Here is a 22,500-nt window from a genome sequence, read left to right as displayed (position 1 = left end):
ATGCACTTGTATGATGGATGGCTGCACTATTATGACGGATAGATGCACTTTTATGATGGATAGATGCACTTTTATGATAGATGGATGCACTTTTATGATGGATAGATGCACTTTTATGATGGATAGATGCACTTTTATGAAGGATAGATGCACTTTTATGATGGACAGATGCACTTTTATGACGGATAGATGCACTTTTATGATAGATGGATGCACTTTTATGATGGATGGATTCACTTGTATGATGGATGGATGCACTTTTATGATGGATGGATTCACTTGTATGATGGATGGCTGCACTATTATGACGGATAGATGCACTTTTATGATAGATGGATGCACTTTTATGATGGATAGATGCACTTTTATGATGGATAGATGCACTTTTATGAAGGATAGATGCACTTTTATGATGGACAGATGCACTTTTATGACGGATAGATGCACTTTTATGATAGATGGATGCACTTTTATGATGGATGGATTCACTTGTATGATGGATGGATGCACTTTTATGATGGATAGATGCACTTTTATGATAGATGGATGCACTTTTATGATGGATAGATGCACTTTTATGATGGATAGATGCACTTTTATGAAGGATAGATGCACTTTTATGATGGACAGATGCACTTTTATGAAGGATAGATGCACTTTTATGATAGATGGATGCACTTTTATGATGGATAGATGCACTTTTATGATGGATAGATGCACTTTTATGATGGATAGATGCACTTTTATGAAGGATAGATGCACTTTTATGATGGACAGATGCACTTTTATGGACTTCAAAACAGAAACAGTCATTCACTGCCATTATAAAGCTTTGAAGAGCCAGGACTTTTTTAATATAACTCTGATTGTGTTCGTCTGAAAGAAGAATCTCATACACACCTAGGATGACTTGAGGGTGAGTAAATCATGGGCTAATTTTCATTTTTGGGTGAACTAACCCTTTAACGCAAATGAGACCTTAATGTAAAGTGTTACCAATAACACAAAATGTTAAATGAAAATTAAATATATACATAGCCTATTCAGAATATGAAGTCTAATAGTCTATGAATAACTGTAGTTGAGCAGGCGAGCGTCAGAGATGATGATGTCTGGGATGCTCCTGTCTGGATGTGCGATTATAACGAGGCAGGCGAGGAAAGTGTTGAGCTGAGATCAGCAGCGTCTCCGGCGGCACAGAGTCAGTGTCTCAGTGTCTTCACACCGCACGTCTACAGCGATGAGAGCATGAAACATTAATGTTGCTTTACAGCGGAGCTGAAGAACGAGACGGCAGACAGCAGGAGCTCAGAGAAACTGCACTGCTAAAGAGTGCAATCACGTCTTGATCTGACTTCGCAAACGACACGGAGCAATTATCCACACAATCACAGCAGATCACATGATCATGATGACAGCGCTGTGATATGATTGGCTCACATGCTTTTTCCACAGACTTGGAGGCTGCCATCTCGGGTTTATGATTAAAAATAATAATACAATTTTCATAATAAATATGTAAAATAATAAAACATAAAAATAATACAATAATAAAACAAAGAATTCTACCTTGAACTTTACTTTAAAGCATTACAGAGGATGAAAAATAAAAATATGATAATAATAATAATAAAAAAATTATGCTACCTCAAACTTTACTTTACAGCACTATGAAGGAAGTCAAACATATAATAATAATAATAATAATAATAATAATAATAATAATAATAATAATAATAAAATTATAATTATAAAAATAAAATAATATTAAAATAAAAATAAAAATAATAATAAAATAATTCTACCTTGAACTTTAAAGCACTCTACAGGAAGTAAAAAATCTGATGATAATAATAATAATAATAATAATAATAATAATAATAATAATAATAATAATAATAATAATAATAATAAAAAATAGTTTTTTTTTTTAAAACAACAGTAAATAATATAATATAGTAATAATAATAATAAACATTTAAAAAATATTTTAACATTTTTCATAAGTGCAATAAGCCAAATCGGTTTAAGCACGATGTTAATTGTGATTAATTGTACAGCCCTAAATAATAAATTAAAGTAAAATAAATAATATTAAAGTAAAAATAATAAAAAAAAAAATAATAATAAAAGAATTCTACCTTAACTTACCCTAACTTTAAAGCATCTTAAAGCATAAAAAAATCTGATAATAATAATAATAATAATAATATTAAAATGAATAATAAAAACAACAATAACAATATCAACATTCATAAAATAACAATAATGATACAATTAATAATGATAATAATAATACCAAAGATTATACACAGCACAAAACAGTAGCAACAGTGAAGTGAATTAATCATATTTTGGCAGAAATGTAGTAATTCACATCAAACGATCTGTAATGGAAATGAGTATGTAATTATGATCTGTAAATGTGAAGCTATAAATGTCCAAAACACAGTGAAAGGATTCATCATGATCTTACACTGCTGTGGTCACGGACTCATGTTATTAATAATGCAACAGTTAAACAATATTCATATACTCACACGGGCACATATGGAAGGTGACGATGCTCATAATGATTTTCGCACAGTCACAGTCTGATGAATACGTCTGCCTTCTCAAAGACACTCCAGATGTTTAAATGATCAATAATCATCTGATGTGAATGCAGTGGATGTTAATCACAGTAGACAAGAGAAAGGAAGGCAGATAAAACACTTCTGTGAGGTCTGAATTCACTGAGCTTCATCCTCCAGAACATGCCAGCGCAGCGAATGCTTTTCAGACGGATCGTAACTCCAGAAAATAGAGGGAATTTTCCTTCAAGGGCAAAGGAGGACGTTTTTTTCCTCATATGTGTCAGGCTAAAGTCTCCGGCTGACAGTGGGTTCATTACGGAGAGATGATGTTGCTCAGGTGTTAAACCAGATTCAGTCCAGATCAACCTCGATCACATGACGTTTGCATGATTAAGGCATCAATCCCAACTACTGTCCACACATCCCGACCCATCAATCAATCCCAACTACTGTCCTCACATCCCGACCCATCACTCAATCCCAACTACTGTCCACACATCCCGACCCATCACTCAATCCCAACTACTGTCCACATCCCGACCCATCACTCAATCCCAACAACTGTCCACATCCCGACCCATCACTCAATCCCAACTACTGTCCACACATCCCGACCCATCACTCAATCCCAACTACTGTCCACACATCCCGACCCATCACTCAATCCCAACTACTGTCCACACATCCCGACCCATCACTCAATCCCAACTACTGTCCTCATCCCGACCCATCACTCAATCCCAACTACTGTCCACATCCCGACCCATCACTCAATCCCAACTACTGTCCTCATCCCGACCCATCACTCAATCCCAACTACTGTCCTCATCCCGACCCATCACTCAATCCCAACTACTGTCCACATCCCGACCCATCACTCAATCCCAACTACTGTCCACATCCCGACCCATCACTCAATCCCAACTACTGTCCACATCCCGACCCATCACTCAATCCCAACTACTGTCCTCATCCCGACCCATCACTCAATCCCAACTACTGTCCTCATCCCGACCCATCACTCAATCCCAACTACTGTCCACATCCCGACCCATCACTCAATCCCAACTACTGTCCACATCCCGACCCATCACTCAATCCCAACTACTGTCCTCATCCCGACCCATCACTCAATCCCAACTACTGTCCACATCCCGACCCATCACTCAATCCCAACTACTGTCCACATCCCGACCCATCACTCAATCCCAACTACTGTCCTCATCCCGACCCATCACTCAATCCCAACTACTGTCCTCATCCCGACCCATCACTCAATCCCAACTACTGTCCTCATCCCGACCCATCACTCAATCCCAACTACTGTCCTCATCCCGACCCATCACTCAATCCCAACTACTGTCCACATCCCGACCCATCACTCAATCCCAACTACTGTCCACATCCCGACCCATCACTCAATCCCAACTACTGTCCACATCCCGACCCATCACTCAATCCCAACTACTGTCCTCATCCCGACCCATCACTCAATCCCAACTACTGTCCTCATCCCGACCCATCACTCAATCCCAACTACTGTCCACATCCCGACCCATCACTCAATCCCAACTACTGTCCTCATCCCGACCCATCACTCAATCCCAACTGCTGTCCACATCCCGACCCTTCACTCAATCCCAACTACTGTCCTCATCCCGACCCATCACTCAATCCCAACTACTGTCCACATCCCGACCCATCACTCAATCCCAACTACTGTCCTCATCCCGACCCATCACTCAATCCCAACTACTGTCCACACATCCCGACCCATCACTCAATCCCAACTACTGTCCACATCCCGACCCATCACTCAATCCCAACTACTGTCCACATCCCGACCCATCACTCAATCCCAACTACTGTCCACATCCCGACCCATCACTCAATCCCAACTACTGTCCACATCCCGACCCATCACTCAATCCCAACTACTGTCCACATCCCGACCCATCACTCAATCCCAACTACTGTCCACATCCCGACCCATCACTCAATCCCAACTACTGTCCACATCCCGACCCATCACTCAATCCCAACTACTGTCCACATCCCGACCCATCACTCAATCCCAACTACTGTCCTCATCCCGACCCATCACTCAATCCCAACTACTGTCCACATCCCGACCCATCACTCAATCCCAACTACTGTCCACATCCCGACCCATCACTCAATCCCAACTACTGTCCTCATCCCGACCCATCACTCAATCCCAACTACTGTCCTCATCCCGACCCATCACTCAATCCCAACTACTGTCCACATCCCGACCCATCACTCAATCCCAACTACTGTCCACATCCCGACCCATCACTCAATCCCAACTACTGTCCTCATCCCGACCCATCACTCAATCCCAACTACTGTCCTCATCCCGACCCATCACTCAATCCCAACTACTGTCCTCATCCCGACCCATCAATCAATCCCAACTACTGTCCTCATCCCGACCCATCACTCAATCCCAACTACTGTCCTCATCCCGACCCATCACTCAATCCCAACTACTGTCCTCATCCCGACCCATCACTCAATCCCAACAACTGTCCTCATCCCGACCCATCACTCAATCCCAACTACTGTCCTCATCCCGACCCATCAATCAATCCCAACTACTGTCCTCATCCCGACCCATCACTCAATCCCAACTACTGTCCTCATCCCGACCCATCACTCAATCCCAACTACTGTCCTCATCCCGACCCATCACTCAATCCCAACTACTGTCCTCATCCCGACCCATCACTCAATCCCAACTACTGTCCTCATCCCGACCCATCAATCAATCCCAACTACTGTCCTCATCCCGACCCATCACTCAATCCCAACTACTGTCCTCATCCCGACCCATCACTCAATCCCAACTACTGTCCACATCCCGACCCATCACTCAATCCCAACTAATGTCCACATCGCTCAAAGAAAGGACTTAATTTTAACGGATGCTTAATGCTAAAAATGGTTCTATATAAAGAGAAATATCTATAAATGTCTTTGATTGAATGATTGCATAATAGGTTATTTTAAGTAATTAAGTATGCTTACAAGTTGTTTAATTAATAATATTTAATCAAAATAGAAAAGGAATTAGAACAAAATGAATTTATTACAATTAAATCCATCAAATGGTCCCATGATTGGAACATAAAGGCTCCCTTTAAGTATCTAAATAGAGCCGTTTATATAACCTTATCTTCCAAGAGTGAACAATCATGGCAATAAAAAGAGAAGCATCAACACACTAACTAGAAGTGATCAGTACAAACAAAAGAAGTCAAATGTCGCTTGTTCATCTGCTGTCATTCCACTTAGAAGGCAGTAATAAGGCACAGTAATATTAATAACAAATTACAGTAATAATAATAATTAAACAAATAAAAATGAATTAAATAAAAATTTAAATAGATACATTTTAAGAATAAATCAATTCATAAATAATTAAACCGTAGTAAAAAATAATAAAAAGATTAAATATAATAATAAATATCTCAAATAAATTTAATTTAAAATTTATATTAATAAATAAAGATGGATTAATAATAATTAATAATAAATTATTTCTTATAATAAGTAAATACAAATTAATACATTTAAAAAATAATTAAATATAAAAAATTTAATAAATAAAAATGTTTTACCCCCAAACAAAGACTAATATACAGCTGTCATTTGGGACTAGCAGCATAAACTCTCATGTCCCGCAGTAGATGTGTGTTAATGTGTGTGTGGATGATGGGAAATCTGCTGCTGAGCGCACACAGGCGTTACACTGACAAAATCAAGCCGAAATACGTGAGATTTGGTCCCGCGGTGTGCATCCGAGCAACAATAAAGACATCTCTCAGCAGGTCAGCTGACTTCAGCGAGCGCGCACGGCTGTAATAATGGGCTGAATGTTCACCGATCACACACTTCAGTCAAGACACCTCAGTGCGGTTACACACCACTAAACCAACCTTCATCCACAGCACTCAATACAGCTTCTGAGATATTTAAAGGCACAATATGTAAGATTTTTGGATTAAAAATATCCAAAAAAACAACAGTTAAATATGTTTAAATCCAGAGAAATAAGTGATACTAAGTCATAAGAGTAATGTTGCGTTCACACCAAACGCGAATAAAGCATCTGGAGCGAGTGATTCCACTTTTTTGGGACTTTAGCTTATTCACTGTATCCCCCAGAGTCAAGTCCATACATACTATTCTCATCTCCATGCATCCCATAACTCTGTCTGACACACCCACCGCTAGCCTAGCTTAGCACAAAGACTGGAGGTATATGGCTCCAGCTAGCCTAGCTTAGCACAAAGACTTGGGCGGCAGTGGTTCAGTGGTTCATGTAGGTTGTCTACAAACCGGAAGGTTGGTGGTTCGATCCTCGGTTCCACCTGACCAAGTGTCGAGGTGTCCATGAGCAAGACACCTAACCCCGGCTGCTCCCGATGAGCTGGATGGCGCCTTGCATGGCTGACACCGCCGTCGGTGTGTGAATGGGTGAATGTGAGGCAATGTGTAAAGCGCTTTGGATGGCCATTGGTCTGTTAAAAAGCGCTATATAAATGCAGTCCATTTACCATTTACCATATGGCTCCAGCTAGCCTAGCTTAGCACAAAGACTGGAGGTATATGGCTCCAGCTAGCCTAGCTTAGCACAAAGACTGGAGGTATATGGCTCCAGCTAGCCTAGCTTAGCACAAAGACTGGAGGTATATGGCTCCAGCTAGCCTAGCTTAGCACAAAGACTGGAGGTATATGGCTCCAGCTAGCCTACTGGTGACAAAATAACACCAATATTTTCCTATTTACATGTTGTGATGTTTATATTCACAGTGTGTACAAATAACAAGGTTACATGAGACAGCCATATTATAAACGTATACACACTGGGGACTATATTCTCAGAAGGCGCAGCACTGCTCTACTTTTCTGCGGAGGGTGGAGTGATTTGCTCGCTGGACCGGAGAAGCCCCGCTGTTACGTCTGTCAACAAAACCAACGTGACTAGGAAGATTGTAGCGAACGTGACTGTTGCATGGCTGACTTTGAGGAATTGTCAGAGGATTTTTACTTTGTATCAAACCAAAATCCAGAACCATATCGTTTTGAGCCAGAATACACAGACAATGAGTTATAAACTTTGGAAGCTGATAGACAAGATGCAGAATTACCTCTGGCACCGCTCATTTGTTACTGTGACAGTCAGAGCGCATTCGTGACAACACAATCCTAACATTACAGGAGATGCATGGAGCACGGGAACAACTGCAATACAGTAGTGACCACCCTGTTCATGTAATAGTGTCACTAACGGTACATTAGATCTAGCTAATGTTACAGGAGGCTAGTCATCTAAACATAACGGAACACTTACCGCAGCTGCTTGCTCTGGATATGGATCCAAACACACCTGCAGCCATCATCAAGTAGCCTACCATCGGGTTTGCTCAGAACATTAACCGAGGATGACTATTTTGAAAAAATGGAATTTGCCACACGGATCATGAAACGTGTTTTCATGTTTTAAAAAAAAAAATAATAATAAAAATAATTATTAAAGCAGCACTAGGTAACTTTTCAACCTTTATAATATATTTTCAAACCTCTTCTGATCGACTTACAATAGGTTGAATGACACGTCTGCCATAGCCTGACGGGGTCTGTATCGTTTTTAGTCGTACTTTTAAACTTCGGGTCTCGGGTAGTAACCCAAGAACAAAAAGAACTACAAAATTCGACTGCTTTACGGCATATACGTCACTTCCACCACTTCCTTAAACTCGGACGTGCGGGCCCAACTATCATTTGTTTGCCGAATGTTATAGTCATGGCCGAAGCAGCACAGAAAAATAAGAAAGCAAAGGTTTTGTCGGAGGAAAGCAAAAAGAGGAAAGGAGAAAGTGATGGGATTAAAGGCAGGAGGATCAACATTGGCCAGCGTTTGCTCGTTGGCGTGAGCTGAAGAAGGAGCGGCTACATTCTTGCAAGTAAATACATAAGACGTACAAAATCATATTTTAGGATACCTAACATGTCTGTGATATTGGTTTATTTGTCTTTCCTCAAGCTATAATGCAAATCGATTTTTCAAATTTGCAGATTCATCTAGGGTAGCTTGATATTATCATATTGACGATGTATGGTTATTACCTACCACTCAAACACTGAATTGAAGTATCATATAGATTCTGTAAAACGGGAACCCATAGACTAGGCTACTATAATGACGCTGACTTGTAAACGTGAGCATCGCGATCATTTGGCGTTTGAAAAATATAAAACCCATGAAATTATATTCATATGACATGATGAAGCATATGCCACTGTACCTGGGATGAAGACATTTCACACGCGACGCAAGCAGAACACCTGCATGTGAACTCCGGCAGTGTTCAGGGCTATCATAGTGTCATGTCAACAAATGCATGTGCGATGCATCCACTGATATAAGATGATAAGAGTTTACGACAGTAGTAGAGGACAATACTGTTTCCCAACTGTAGGGGGACCCTCCCAAATCAGGGTGTGAACCTACACTGGTCTCTCGGTTCGGTTACGATTATCATGCCATCGATTCGGTTCGATATCGCGATGCACTGCATCCTCATGTATACAATTCTGACCATCGGTTATATGTGGTCCAGTGGGTTAAACCATGGAACTGATATGCAGAAGGTTGCTGGTTCGATCCCAGCGGTCACCTACAGTGTCCTTGAGCAAGGCACTTTACTCCATGTTTCTCCAGGGGGATTGTCCCTGTAATAAGGGCACTGTAAGTCGCTTTGGATAAAAGCATCTGCCAAATGCATAAAAAATGTTAAAAATAATATGAACTGAACCTTTAATTTGACCTGCTCAAAGAAAACAAGCTTCTTGAATGTATCAAACAAAACTCAAGTCTGGGCACAGAAGACAACAGGAGCGTTTAGAACAAATACACAAACACTAAAAGCCACTTCGGGAGGAGATCTGCGCTCAATACAGTCAAAACTACAGTCTGAATGCATCTGGTTGATGAAACATTTTACTCCCAGTCCTCCCAACAATGCTAAAAAATAAACGTGTGTGCGTGTTATGGGCTATAGGACATGTTAACGTATAGCCAGATATGACAGTATCTGTGTATCTCTTCATCAAGCCAGCGCAAACTACACATTCATACTTTTTCTTAATATAATTTATTAAATAAATGTATTTTTACCCCCCAAACAAAGACTAATGCACAGCCGCTTTTCATGACTATATTTGCAGATTCTGGAATTGGTTGTCACGTGTTTTAATGCATTATACTTCAAGTAAAGTGAAAATCTCACTGCATTAAAGGGCAGATGTGGCCAGAAACAGACGCGATGATGACCCCGTCCAAACAGAAGGACAATCGCGTTAAAAAATGTATCTCCTGACATTTTAAGTTGAAATTAAGAAATATTTCCTGAAAAAAAAAACTTTCTTGACTTCACTTAACATAAATACTCTCCCCGAGAAGCAAGAACAAAGCAAATATATTAGGGCTGCACAATATATCGAAATATCGCAAATGTACATATCGCAATATGCATATCGCAAGGGCATGCAATATCTGAATGATTTTAATAGGCTACTTCAACATTGTGAAAACTGTACGTTTTAGGTCGACGCATATAGCAGAGAATAGACTGAGCACACGACTGTGACTTGCTTGACGTTAAAAAGAGTTATTAAACGCAATAACTTGCGAAAAACAACTCCTTGCAGTCTCGCGCTGTCTGACACACACACACACCAAAGCCGTTCTTTTTTTCGTGTCTTGTTACACACTCAAACTGTCAAATACACACACAGTTATGTCAAAATGGCCGTCTTGATGAGTATTCATGTAAACACAGTCGGTTATGCTTTAAGTGAAAGATATCAGTTGGGGTAGGAGATAGATTTTACACACTTAAAGCAATATCGTATCGCATTAAGAATATCGCATTATTTAACAAGGATATTGCATATTTCTTCAATATCGCACAGCCCTAAAATATATATATTTTTACTAAGGAAAATGACTAAGATAGTAACGCACAGTGACTTGGATAAGTTACTTTAATCTGATTTGAAATAGTAACGCGTTACTGGCATCCCTGCACAACACACACATCATCTGGACAATAACACAGCCAAACATATGCAATTTGCTCAAAAAGACAGCATGTTATTAATGAGATCTATAACAGCATAAAATGCATATAAATATGAAGTAAGTCTTAGTAAGATTATATTTAAATGATTAGTTTTATGATCACAGCTCTGTTTTAAACACATAATGCAATGCAAAATGATTGACAGATGAAGAAATAATCCTTCCTCGAAATCCTGATGATCATATTTTATTATAATAAATGATGTCTGGATAAATCAAGCAAACCTCAGTCGCTTCAGTCCAGGTGAAATATTAAGTTATTCTCACGTTTACTTGATAAAAATCACGATTTCACAGGAAAATCTGTGGACGTGTGTACAATTACACTAAAAGCGTGTGTACAACAGGTTTTTCAGCAATGTTTTGAGGCATTTGAAATATGATACAGGGTTGATGCAAATTTCATGAGAAATCAATTCTGTCTATCCAAGACAGGCGTTTGTGATGAATACTTTATGCCACGCATGACTTGTGAAAGAATATCAGAGCGGCCACAGCTTTTATTCTCTAGTAGATGATCAATATGGGTTTATAATGAACGCTTTTCATCAGAGTGGAATCTGCACCTGCCATTCATAACCGTCAAACTCATCCCTCGCTCATTTTGGATCATTTGGCGATGCTTTCAACTACCAGCACTCTCAGCGCAGTGTAACATACACCGATCAGGCAAAACATTATGATATTGTGTTGGTTCACCAAGATTTTAGCAGAAGTTGTGAGGCTTGTTTGTTCAGCTCATCCCACAGATGCTCTATTGGATTAAATTGGCTATTAATGTTGGATGTATAAACCTGAAGAACCTTTTCAATTAAAAATTATTAAAAGTGACCCATCATATAACTGCTCCACACGGCTCCGAGGGGTTAGGGTTAGGCCTTCTGAAGCGAAGTGATGCGTTTGTGTAAGAAAAATATACATATTTAAAACTTTATAGACCAAAATAACTAGCTTCCGGCGGATTCCTCGCAGAAGCACAGAGGATAGAGCAAAACAAACAACCAGTCAAGTCTAAAACGAGAATTTTCAAAGAGAAATGGCGGAAGATTTCCATATAAGAGAAGAGGGGCGAAGAGTTTGTTGCTCAGCACTATCCGCGAGAGACGTCAAAGCTTAAACATTATTTGTATAAGCAACATTCACAATAAATGTATGCAAGCAGCGTATATGTACGGTGTTAAGAAAACTGCCTTACAACCCCAGTGAGCGAGATAAAGCGGACTATAGTGAGAAAAACAAACTAAAGATACAAAGCAAACTGGAATGTACACTCACCTAAAGGATTATTAGGAACACCTGTTCAATTTCTCATTAATGCAATTATCTAATCAACCAATCACATGGCAGTGTCTTCAATGCATTTAGGGGTGTGGTCCTGGTCAAGACAATCTCCTGAACTCCACACTGAATGTCGGAATGGGAAAGAAAGGGGATTTAAGCAATTTTGAGCGTGGCATGGTTGTTGGTGCCAGACGGGCCGGTCTGAGTATTTCACAATCTGCTCAGTTACTGGGATTTTCACGCACAACCATTTCTAGGGTTTACAAAGAATGGTGTGAAAAGGGAAAAACATCCAGTATGCGGCAGTCCTGTGGGAGAAAATGCCTTGTTGATGCCAGAGGTCAGAGGAGAATGGGCCGACTGATTCAAGCTGATAGAAGAGCAACTTTGACTGAAATAACCACTCGTTACAACCGAGGTCTGCAGCAAAGCATTTGTGAAGCCACAACACACACAACCTTGAGGCGGATGGGCTACAACAGCAGAAGACCCCACCGGGTACCACTCATCTCCACTACAAAGAGGAAAAAGAGGCGACAATTTGCACAAGCTCACCAAAATTGGACAGTTGAAGACTGGAAAAATGTTCCCTGGTCTGATGAGTCTGGATTTCTGTTGAGACATTCAGATGGTAGAGTCAGAATTTGGCGTAAACAGAATGAGAACATGGATCCATCATGCCTTGTTCCCACTGTGCAGGCTGGTGGTGGTGGTGTAATGGTGTGGGGGATGTTTTCTTGGCACACTTTAGGCCCCTTAGTGCCCATTGGGCATGGTTTAAATGCCACGGCCTACCTGAGCATTGTTTCTGCCCATGTCCATCCCTTTATGAGCACCATGTCCCCATCCTCTGATGGCTACTTCCAGCAGGATAATGCACCATCACAAAGCTCCAATCATTTCAAATTGGTTTCTTGAACATGACAATGAGTTCACTGGACTAAAATGGCCCCACAGTCTCCAGATCTCAACCCAATAGAGCATCTTTGGGATGTGGTGGAACGGGAGCTTCGTGCCCTGGATGTGCATCCCACAAATCTCCATCAACTGCAGATGCTCTCCTATCAATATGGGCCAACATTTCTAAAGAATGTTTTCAGCACCTTGTTGAGTCAATGCCACGTAGAATTAAGGCAGTTCTGAAGGCGAAAGGAGTCAAACACAGTATTAGTATGGTGTTTTTAGGTGAGTGTATATGGCAAGAAAAGAGAGAAATGTTTAGAAATGAAACTCTTAGAATATTAGGTCGACTTTATCCATTTTTGCTTTGTCTTTTTATTTAGTGAAATTTTGGGGACCACTTAGAACCTTCTGGAGGACCCCAGTTTGAAAACCCCTGGTCTAGCCGTCACTATTTGGCCCTTGTCAAACTCGCTCAAATCCTTACGCTTTGCCATTTGTCCTGCTTCTAACACATCAACTCTGAGGACAAAATGTTCACTTGCTGCCTAATATATCCCACCCACTAACAGGAGATGAAGAGCTGTTATGTCAGTGCTCATGTTATGCCTGATTGGTGTATTTCAGCCAATTTCCCCCCAGACTTAGAAGCTGTTTTATCAGAGGAAACACAAAACACACAAGCGTCTCTGCACACAGAAGCAGCGCATCGGTCCGGGAACGCAGCGTCAGCAGAGTCTGTCCTCTGACCTGTGATCGACATCACTTCACACTCCAGCGAGCCCCGCGCCGCTCCTGCGGGACTGGTGTGTGTGTGTGTTTGACCGCTTCAACAGACACCGAGCACCACAATAGACCAAAACAACAATGGCAGAGCATCTCAAAGAAACATCTTACCATAGGAAAACATCCTGCTACTATAGCAACAGCCAAACGCAGCTGTCCAATAACATCCCAGCGGCTATTTCATACAACACTGCCCTTGCTATACGTTACTTTAGGTGCTATACTAGAAACCATGCATACCTGTAATTGCATGCAACTAACCCAAAACCAGACCTTCTCCTATAGTAGTTCATTAATATTACTCAGTACTTGTTTGAGTCAGTACACCTTAAAGTGTTTGTGTATGTGGAGAGAACAAACAACACCTGCAGCCGCAGCGGAGCTCAATCAGCTCTGATTTCTTCCTCATGTTCACATGACAACACGTCTCTTTCCCAGCAGATCCGGCTCAAACACTGACGATGGCCATCTCTGATCTGAGCAGACTCACAGAGCAAGACTTCCACAGAAATCTCACGCAAGGTTTCTTACATAACGCAGAGATAGGAAAGTTTGCTGTGCTGTTTGGGGTTTACGAACTGGGCTCCGGAAACTGTAAAATAATGAATAACTAATATGATTAAAATAAAAAATAAAAATATTGATTAATATAAATAAATACATTTATTAAAAATACATATTACATTTATATTATGAGTAAAAATTAGATTAAAATACAGACAAATATTGATTCATATAAATAAATATTAATTAATACATTTATTAAAAATAAACAATAAATGTATATTATATTATTAGTATATATATATATAGTATATATATATTAATAATTAATAACATTTATTAAAAATAAATTTTATTTTTATTATATTATGAGTTAAAAATGATCAAAAATAAAATAAATCTAAAAATTAGATTGAAATAAATTAAAATATTGATGAATATAAATAAATATTAATAAATACATTTATTAAAATTAAACATTAAATGTATGAGTCAAATTAGATTTAAATAAATCATTAAAAAAATTAATTAAAAATACATATGATTAAATGTATATTTTATTATATTATGAGTGAAATTAGATTAAAATAAATACAAATATTGATTAATATAAATAAATATTAATGAATACATTTAAAAATAAAAATTACATTTATATTATATTTATCGTGAGTAAAATTAGATTTTAAATATTTATATATATATATATATATATATATATATGAATATAAATAAATATTAATAAATACATTTATTAAAAATAAACATTACATTTATATTTTTATTATGAGTAAAATTTGATTAAATTAAAAATATATATTGATGAATATATATAAATATTATTAAATACATTTATTAAAATTAAACATTACATTTATGAGTAAAATTAGATTAAAATAAAAACTATATATTGATTAATATAAATAAATAAATATATTTATTAAAAATAAATATTACAATTATATTAGGAGTAACATTTTTATTAAAATGAATACAAATATTGATTAATATAAAGAAATATTAATTAAGAAATGTATTAAATAAATAAACAAACAAACAAATAAATACACTAACTGTAGTGAGTAGAAAATAATCAAACTTAATAGAAACTACTTTCAGATTTATAATATTAAATCAATATAGCTGGCTTTTAAATTTTAGGATGGAGTCCCTCTCGTGAGGATGGTCAAAGCTTGTAAACACCACACCTGCTTTAATGGGTCAACTTTGTGTGCATTGCCTGAGAAACAGCTACTTATTATACTACATCACCATCCACAATAACCATTCAATATCATGTTCCAGTGTAGCAGTTACTCTGTCCAAGTCCTGAAGCTTCTGGCAAACACTCGACCTGTACCAGCACGTGCGCTTCACTCATCCACAGCACCGCGGGAATCAATGAGAACCGCACAAACCTTGACCGGAGAGCTGCGTGTGGCGACGGGCAGGTCCCGCGCTGCGGTGCCCGGGGGCGACGCCGACACTCCGGCCGCGCATCCCACCAGCGCCGTCCTCCCTCCGCCGTTCCTCGGGCGCTGTTTAATCCCGTCCAGTAAGCGGACCAGCAGGATGTTGGCCGGCAGATCGTCGACCGCGCAGTCCACCAGGATGCGGCACTCCGGGCAGCGCAGCTCGTGTCTGGAGCTCACGATGTTCTCCAGGCAGCGGCGACAGAAGGTGTGCTGACAGGGCAACACTTTAGCGCTAGTGTCCAGCCGCTCCAGACACACCGAGCACTCCAGCAGATCCAGCAGCGACGACTCGTCCATGTTTGCTTCCAGTGCGCAACGCTGTCGTTGACGCGGATCAACTTGGCCCGCATGTGGTCATATTAATGTACGGAGAACGGCTTGAGACATACCGACGGAGCGCTGGGAAGCGCGAGCGCGTCTGCTGCTTCTCTCTCTCTCTCTCTCTCTCTCTCTCTCTCTCTCTCTCTCTCTCTCTCTCTCTCTCTCTCTCTCTCTCTCTCTCGCACAGCTGTGAGGAATAGTGAGGTCATGCACGCACGCGCCATCAAGCGCGAGGTTCAAACGCGCGTCATCAGGGCTGTTTATCTTCAATACTGTCGAATGAACTTGATTTGCGTTTGTGCTCCAGATTCATCAAATCATGCTACGGCTTTACTAACTGATCATACGCCGCATTTTGCACCTGCTGGACCAAAAAAAAAAAAAACAGCTGAAAAAAGAAACATATCTGGGCGCTTAGCAACGCCCTAACAACAACCCTAATGACATCATAGTAATCAGCATTTCTTCAGAAAATGCCAAAATCTAGTTACTATTACATTTCCCAGCGGTGTTACTTAATTATTTATTGTTTAATGAGTAATTTGCTGACTAAATTATTCTGCGAAAGGAATTTAATGGAGATTGGACCAAATTCACCATCACTGGATCATAACATCCAGTTATTAATGTTTTGGTTTCTCTCTACTTTAAAAAAAAAAAAAAAGCATATTCGAGGAGGGACATGAGAGCAATATGATTTGTGCACTTAGCAACACCCTAACAACCACTCATAGCAACATTGCAACACCATAACGATGCCATAGTAATCGGCATTTCTTCAGAAAATGCCCAAATCTAGTTACTATTACATTTCCCAGCGGTGTTACTTAATTATTTATTGTTTAATGAGTAATTTGCTGACTAAATTATTCTGCGAACGGAATATAGTAATGGAAACGCCTTAACAATCGCATAGCAACGCCTTGGAAATGTGTTATTTGGACCAAATTCACCTTCACTGGATCATAACATCCAGTTATTAATGTTGTGGTTTCTCTCTACTTAAAAAAAAAAAATCATATTCGAGGAGGGACATGAGAGCAATATGATTTGTGCACTTAGCAACCACTCATAGCAACATTGCAACACCATAACGATGCCATAGTAATCAGCATTTCTTCAGAAAATGCCCAAATCTAGTTAGAATTATATTTCCAAGCAAAACTTTGTAGCATTACTTAAATTATTTAATGTTTAATGAGTAACTTAATGATTTTGCGAACGGAATATAATGAAAACGCCTTAACAACCACATAGCAACGCCTTAGAAACGTGTTATATGTCATATTGGTGGGTTTTACAGGAAATTATAACATCCAGTTATAAATGTTTTGGTGACCCTCTACTTAAAAAAATCACATTGAAGGAGGGACACGAAAGGCATATCGAGAGATTCATGCACTTAGCAACGCCCTAACAACCACTCATAGCAGCATTGCAACACCCTAACAACACCATAGCAATCAGATTTCTTCAGAAAATGCCCAAATCTTGTTAGTATTATATTTCCCCGCAAAACTTTGTGGTGTTACTTAAATGATTTAATGTTTAATGAGTAATTTAATGACTAGAAACAGTTTATAACAACCGCATAGCAACGCCTTGGAAACGTGTTATTTATTTGTGTTTTGTGGGTTTTTTTATGGTGTTTTGCAAGTCCCATTCTCATATTATTCAGGAAATCATAACATTCAGTTATAAATGTTTTGGTGACCCTCTACTACTAAAAAAATTTAAGCACTTAGCAACGCCCTAACAACCACTCATAGCAGCATTGCAACACCCTAACAACACCATATCAATCAGATTTATTCAGAAAATGCCCAAATCTAGTTAGTATTATATTTCCCAACAAAACTTTGTAGCATTACTTAAATTATTTAATGTTCAATGATTTTGCGAACGGAATATAATGGAAATGACTGCATAGCAACACCTCGGAAATGTGTTATTTGGCCCAAATCCACCATCAGGTTGGTGTTTTTTATCGGAAGTCATAACATCCAGTTATAAATGTTTTGGTGTCCCAGTACTGTAAAAAAAATCACATTGAAGAAGGGACACGAGAGCCATATTAAAAGATTTAGGCACTTAGCAACGCCCTAACAACCACTCGTAACAACGTTGCTGCCGCATGGCAACACCCTAACGACGCCATAGCAATTGGAAATGCCCAAATCTAGTTAGTATTATATTTCCCCGCAAAACTTTGTGGTACTTAAATGATTTAATGTTTAATGAGTAATTTAATGACTCTGCGAACAGAATATAATAGAAACGATTTATAACAACCGCATAGCAACGCCTTGGAAACTTATTATTTATTTGTGTTTTTTTTTTGTTTTTTTGTTTTTAAAGTCCCATTCTCATATTATTCAGGAAATCATAACAATAAAGATTTGTACACTGTGTTATTGTTTTAAAAAACATTGAGTTTGATAGAACTAATTCTGCATGTGAATTTTAATCAAAATTTTGTTATAGTCTTATTAATATTTCTAAAAAATGTATTGTAATCTTGAAACGAACAGTCTTTATTGTTTAAAAAAAACTGGATTTGTTTTAATTTTTCTAATATAACTAGTGCTTAGTCTTATTTGACTAAAATTATTTAAATATTTCTCTAACACTATTAAGCTAAATTTAAACTGGCTTCATGGCGTATGCATATACAATACATTTTATTATTTTAAATAATGCATAGTGAAGTTCAACAACAACAACAGGTGTCAGAATGTTTACAGCTCTAGAGGAAAATAACATGCTAATATAACATGTCACATGTTAGCAGTAAAGCATGTTGTGTTTATACACCCTGTTGTAAACCTGTCTACTATAGTTCAGTGCTGTTATATATTCATTTGCCATCAATAAAGCGATGCATTTGTTTCTTTCCTGTTACTGAAGCGCCACCTGCTGGTTATAGTTCATAACGCAGCTCAGATATTCGTGCAACGCTATAGACGAGATTTAAACCTGAAAACGATGTGAGTAACTGCAATCAGATCATCGTGTAAGAATAAACATGTATTTAATGTTGCATGCAGGACTGGCGCCATCTGTTGAACTTTTACAGAAATTACAGTACATTAGCAATACAATAACAGGAGTTTTAAGGGGAAAAAAAGTTACACTTAATGTTAAAAATGAAGAACCTCTAACATCCATGGAACAACAAAAGGTTCTTTAGATGTTTACAATGTAAAAAAAAAATTGGTTTGTTTTAGAACTGATCACTCAAAGGCTCCAAAAATGATTCTTCAATTGCATAACTGCAACACAAACCCTTTATCTTAAAGAGTGCAGTCGTGTTAAACTGCTAGTTATCATCTGAGTTGCTTGAGAATGTTCTCTTTGTGTGTGTGTGAACAGATCTGAGAGTAAACACAGCACACCCATAGAGTGTGAGGAGGTGTTGTGCGTGTCCAGTCCTGCCCATTTCACACACACTGCGTTTGCTGCCAGAGAGTCACTGGGGGAAATGTTGCACACACAAGGCCTGTGAAGAGAAGGAGATGTCACTTCCTCTCTCATTCTGACCACCCAAGAAGAACAGAAAGCTACTGAAGGTGCATCAAAGAAAACCTCACCTGACCAGCCTTTATCTCTGCCCATCCCATCCAGACTCAACCTGATCCTCATAAACAGCCTGAGCCGTTTAACCCTCGCCATCGCACTTATATGGGTCTGGGTTGCATTCAGCTCGAGTTTGAAAGACAGTAACATTGTCAGTTTAACAAGTTTGCAACATTGAATTGAATTGAGCCGAATGAACATTGAATAGAACTGAATTGAGTTGATGACATTATTGAGTCCTGTATAGAGATTAATTAAATTTACTTTGACAATTGAAGACGTTTCCAACATTGAATTGAACTGAATTGAGCCGAATAAACATTGAATTGAACTGAATTGAGCTGAATAAACATTGAATTGAGTTGAATAAAGATTGAATTGAGTTGAATAAAGATTGAATTGAACTGAATTGTTATTGACCTGAATAATGACATTATTGTGTCCTGTATAGAGATTACTTGAATTTGCTTCATAATTGAAATTTGCTAAATTGAATTGAACTGAATTGAGTCGATGACATTGTCTCCTGTATAGAGATGAATTAAATTTACTTCATAATTGATGAAGTTTCCAACATTGAATTGAACTGAATTGAGCCGGATAAACATTGAATTGAACTGAACTGAGCTGAATAATGACATTGAATTGAACTGAACTGAGCTGAATTATGACATTATTGTGTCCTGTATAGAGATTAATTTAATTTTCTTCATAATTGATGTTTCCAACATTGAATTGAACTGAATTGAGCCGAATAAACATTGAATTGAACTGAATTGAGCTGAATAAAGATTGAATTGAGTTGAATAAAGATTGAATTGAACTGAATTGAATTGAGCTGAATAATGACATTATTGAGTCCTATATAGAGATGAATTGAATTTACTTCATAATTGGCATTTCCAACATTGAATTGAACTGAATTTAGCCGAATAAACATTGAATTGAACTGAATTGAGTTGAATAAAGATTGAATTGAACTGAGCTGAGCTGAATAATGACATTATTGTGTCCTGTATAGAGATTAATTTAATTGTCTTCATAATTGATGTTTCCAACATTTAATTGAACTGAATTGAGTTTAATAATTACATTATTGTGTCTTGTATAGAGATTTATTTAATTGTCTTCATAATTGATGTTTCCAACATTTAATTGAACTGAACTGAGCTGAATAATGACATTATTGTGTCCTGTATAGAGATTAATTGAATTTACTTCATAATTGGCATTTCCAACATTGAATTGAACTGAATTTAGCCGAATAAACATTGAATTGAACTGAATTGAGTTGAATAAAGATTGAATTGAACTGAGCTGAGCTGAATAATGACATTGAATTGAACTGAATTGAGCTGAATAATGACATTATTGTGTCCTGTATAGAGATGAATTTAATTTTCTTCATAATTGATGTTTCCAACATTTAATTGAACTGAATTGAGTTTAATAATTACATTATTGTGTCCTGTATAGAGATTAATTGAATTTATTTCATAATTGAAGTTTGCAACGTTGAATTGAACTGAATTGAATAAACATTGAATTGAACTGAATTGAGTTGAATAATGACATTATTGTGTCCTGTATAGAGATAAACTGAATTTGCTTCACAATTGATGAAGTTTCAACATTGAATTGAACTGAATTGAGCTGAATAAAGATTGAATTGAACTGAATTGAGCTGAATAAAGATTGAATTGAAATGAATTGAGCCGAATAATGACAATGAATTGAACTGAATTGAGCTGAATAAAGATTGAATTGAGTTGAATAAAGATTGAATTGAAATTAATTGAGCCGAATAAGGACATTGAATTGAACTGAATTGAATTGAATAAACGTTGAATTGAACTGAATTGAGTTGAATAATGACATTATTGTGTCCTGTATAGAGTAATTGAATTTGCTTCACAATTTATGAAGTTTCCAACATTGAATTGAACTGAATTGAGCTGAATAAAGATTGAATTGAAATGAATTGAATTGAGCCGAATAATGACAATTCACTGAACTGAATTGAGCTGAATAAAGATTTAATTGAGTTGAATAAAGATTGAATTGAAATGAATTGAACCCAATAATGACATTGAATTGAACTGAATTGAATAAACGTTGAATTCAACTGAATTGAGCTGAATAATGACATTAGTGTGTCCTGTATAGAGATTAATTGAATTTACTTCATAATTGAAGTTTGCAACTTTGAATTGAACTGAATTGAGTTGAATAAACATTGAATTGAACTGAATTTAGCTGAATAATGACATTGAATTGAACTGAATTGAGCCAAATAAACATTAAATTGAACTGAATTGAGCTGAAAAATGACATCATTGTGTCCTGTCTAGAGCTGAATTGAATTTGCTTCATAATTGAAGTTTGCAACATTGAATTGAACTGAATTGAGTTGAATAAACATTGAATTGAACTGAATTGAGTTGAATAATGACATTATTGTGTCCTGTATAGACATTAACTGAATTTGCTTCACAATTGAGGAAGTTTCCAACATTGAATCGAACTGAATTGAGCTGAATAAAGATTTAATTGAAATTAATTGAGCCGAATAAACATTGAATTGAACTGAATTGAACTGAACTGAATAAAGATTTAATTGAGTTGAATAAAGATTGAATTGAACTGAATTGAGCTGAATAATGACATAATTGTGTCCTGTAATTGAATTTGCTTCATAATTGAAGTTTCCAACATTGAATTGAGCTGAATTGAGCTGAATAAAGATTTAACTGAACTGAATTGAGTTGAATAAACATTGAATTGAACTGAATTGAGCTGAATAAACATTGAATTGAGCCGAATAAACATTGAATTGAACTGAATTGAACTGAATAAAGATTGAATTGAGTTGAATAAAGATTTAATTGACCTGAACTGAGCTGAATAA

The 22,500-nt window shown here is 37.6% G+C and overlaps 1 protein-coding gene across 1 annotated transcript in view; it reads right to left on the bottom strand.

The window, feature by feature from the left end:
- The window catches only part of LOC307129752 (E3 ubiquitin-protein ligase SH3RF3-like), a gene marked incomplete at its 3' end in the record, with an annotated part of 188,667 nt that extends 172,666 nt beyond the window's left edge, over positions 1-16,001 (bottom strand). Inside the window, exon 1 of the mRNA XM_079822438.1 lies at positions 15,639-16,001. Coding sequence (XP_079678564.1) covers positions 15,639-15,992 — 354 coding nt within the window. The 5' untranslated portion in view covers positions 15,993-16,001. The remainder of the gene's footprint in view (positions 1-15,638) is intronic.
- Between the last annotated feature and the right edge of the window lie 6,499 nt (positions 16,002-22,500).

The sequence above is a fragment of the Gobio gobio genome (genome assembly GCF_949357685.1).
Source record: "Gobio gobio genome assembly, chromosome: 7".
In the NCBI taxonomy this organism is placed as follows: domain Eukaryota; kingdom Metazoa; phylum Chordata; class Actinopteri; order Cypriniformes; family Gobionidae; genus Gobio; species Gobio gobio.
Note: the sequence above shows the minus strand (reverse complement) of the source record. Positions and strands in the feature narration are given on the sequence as shown.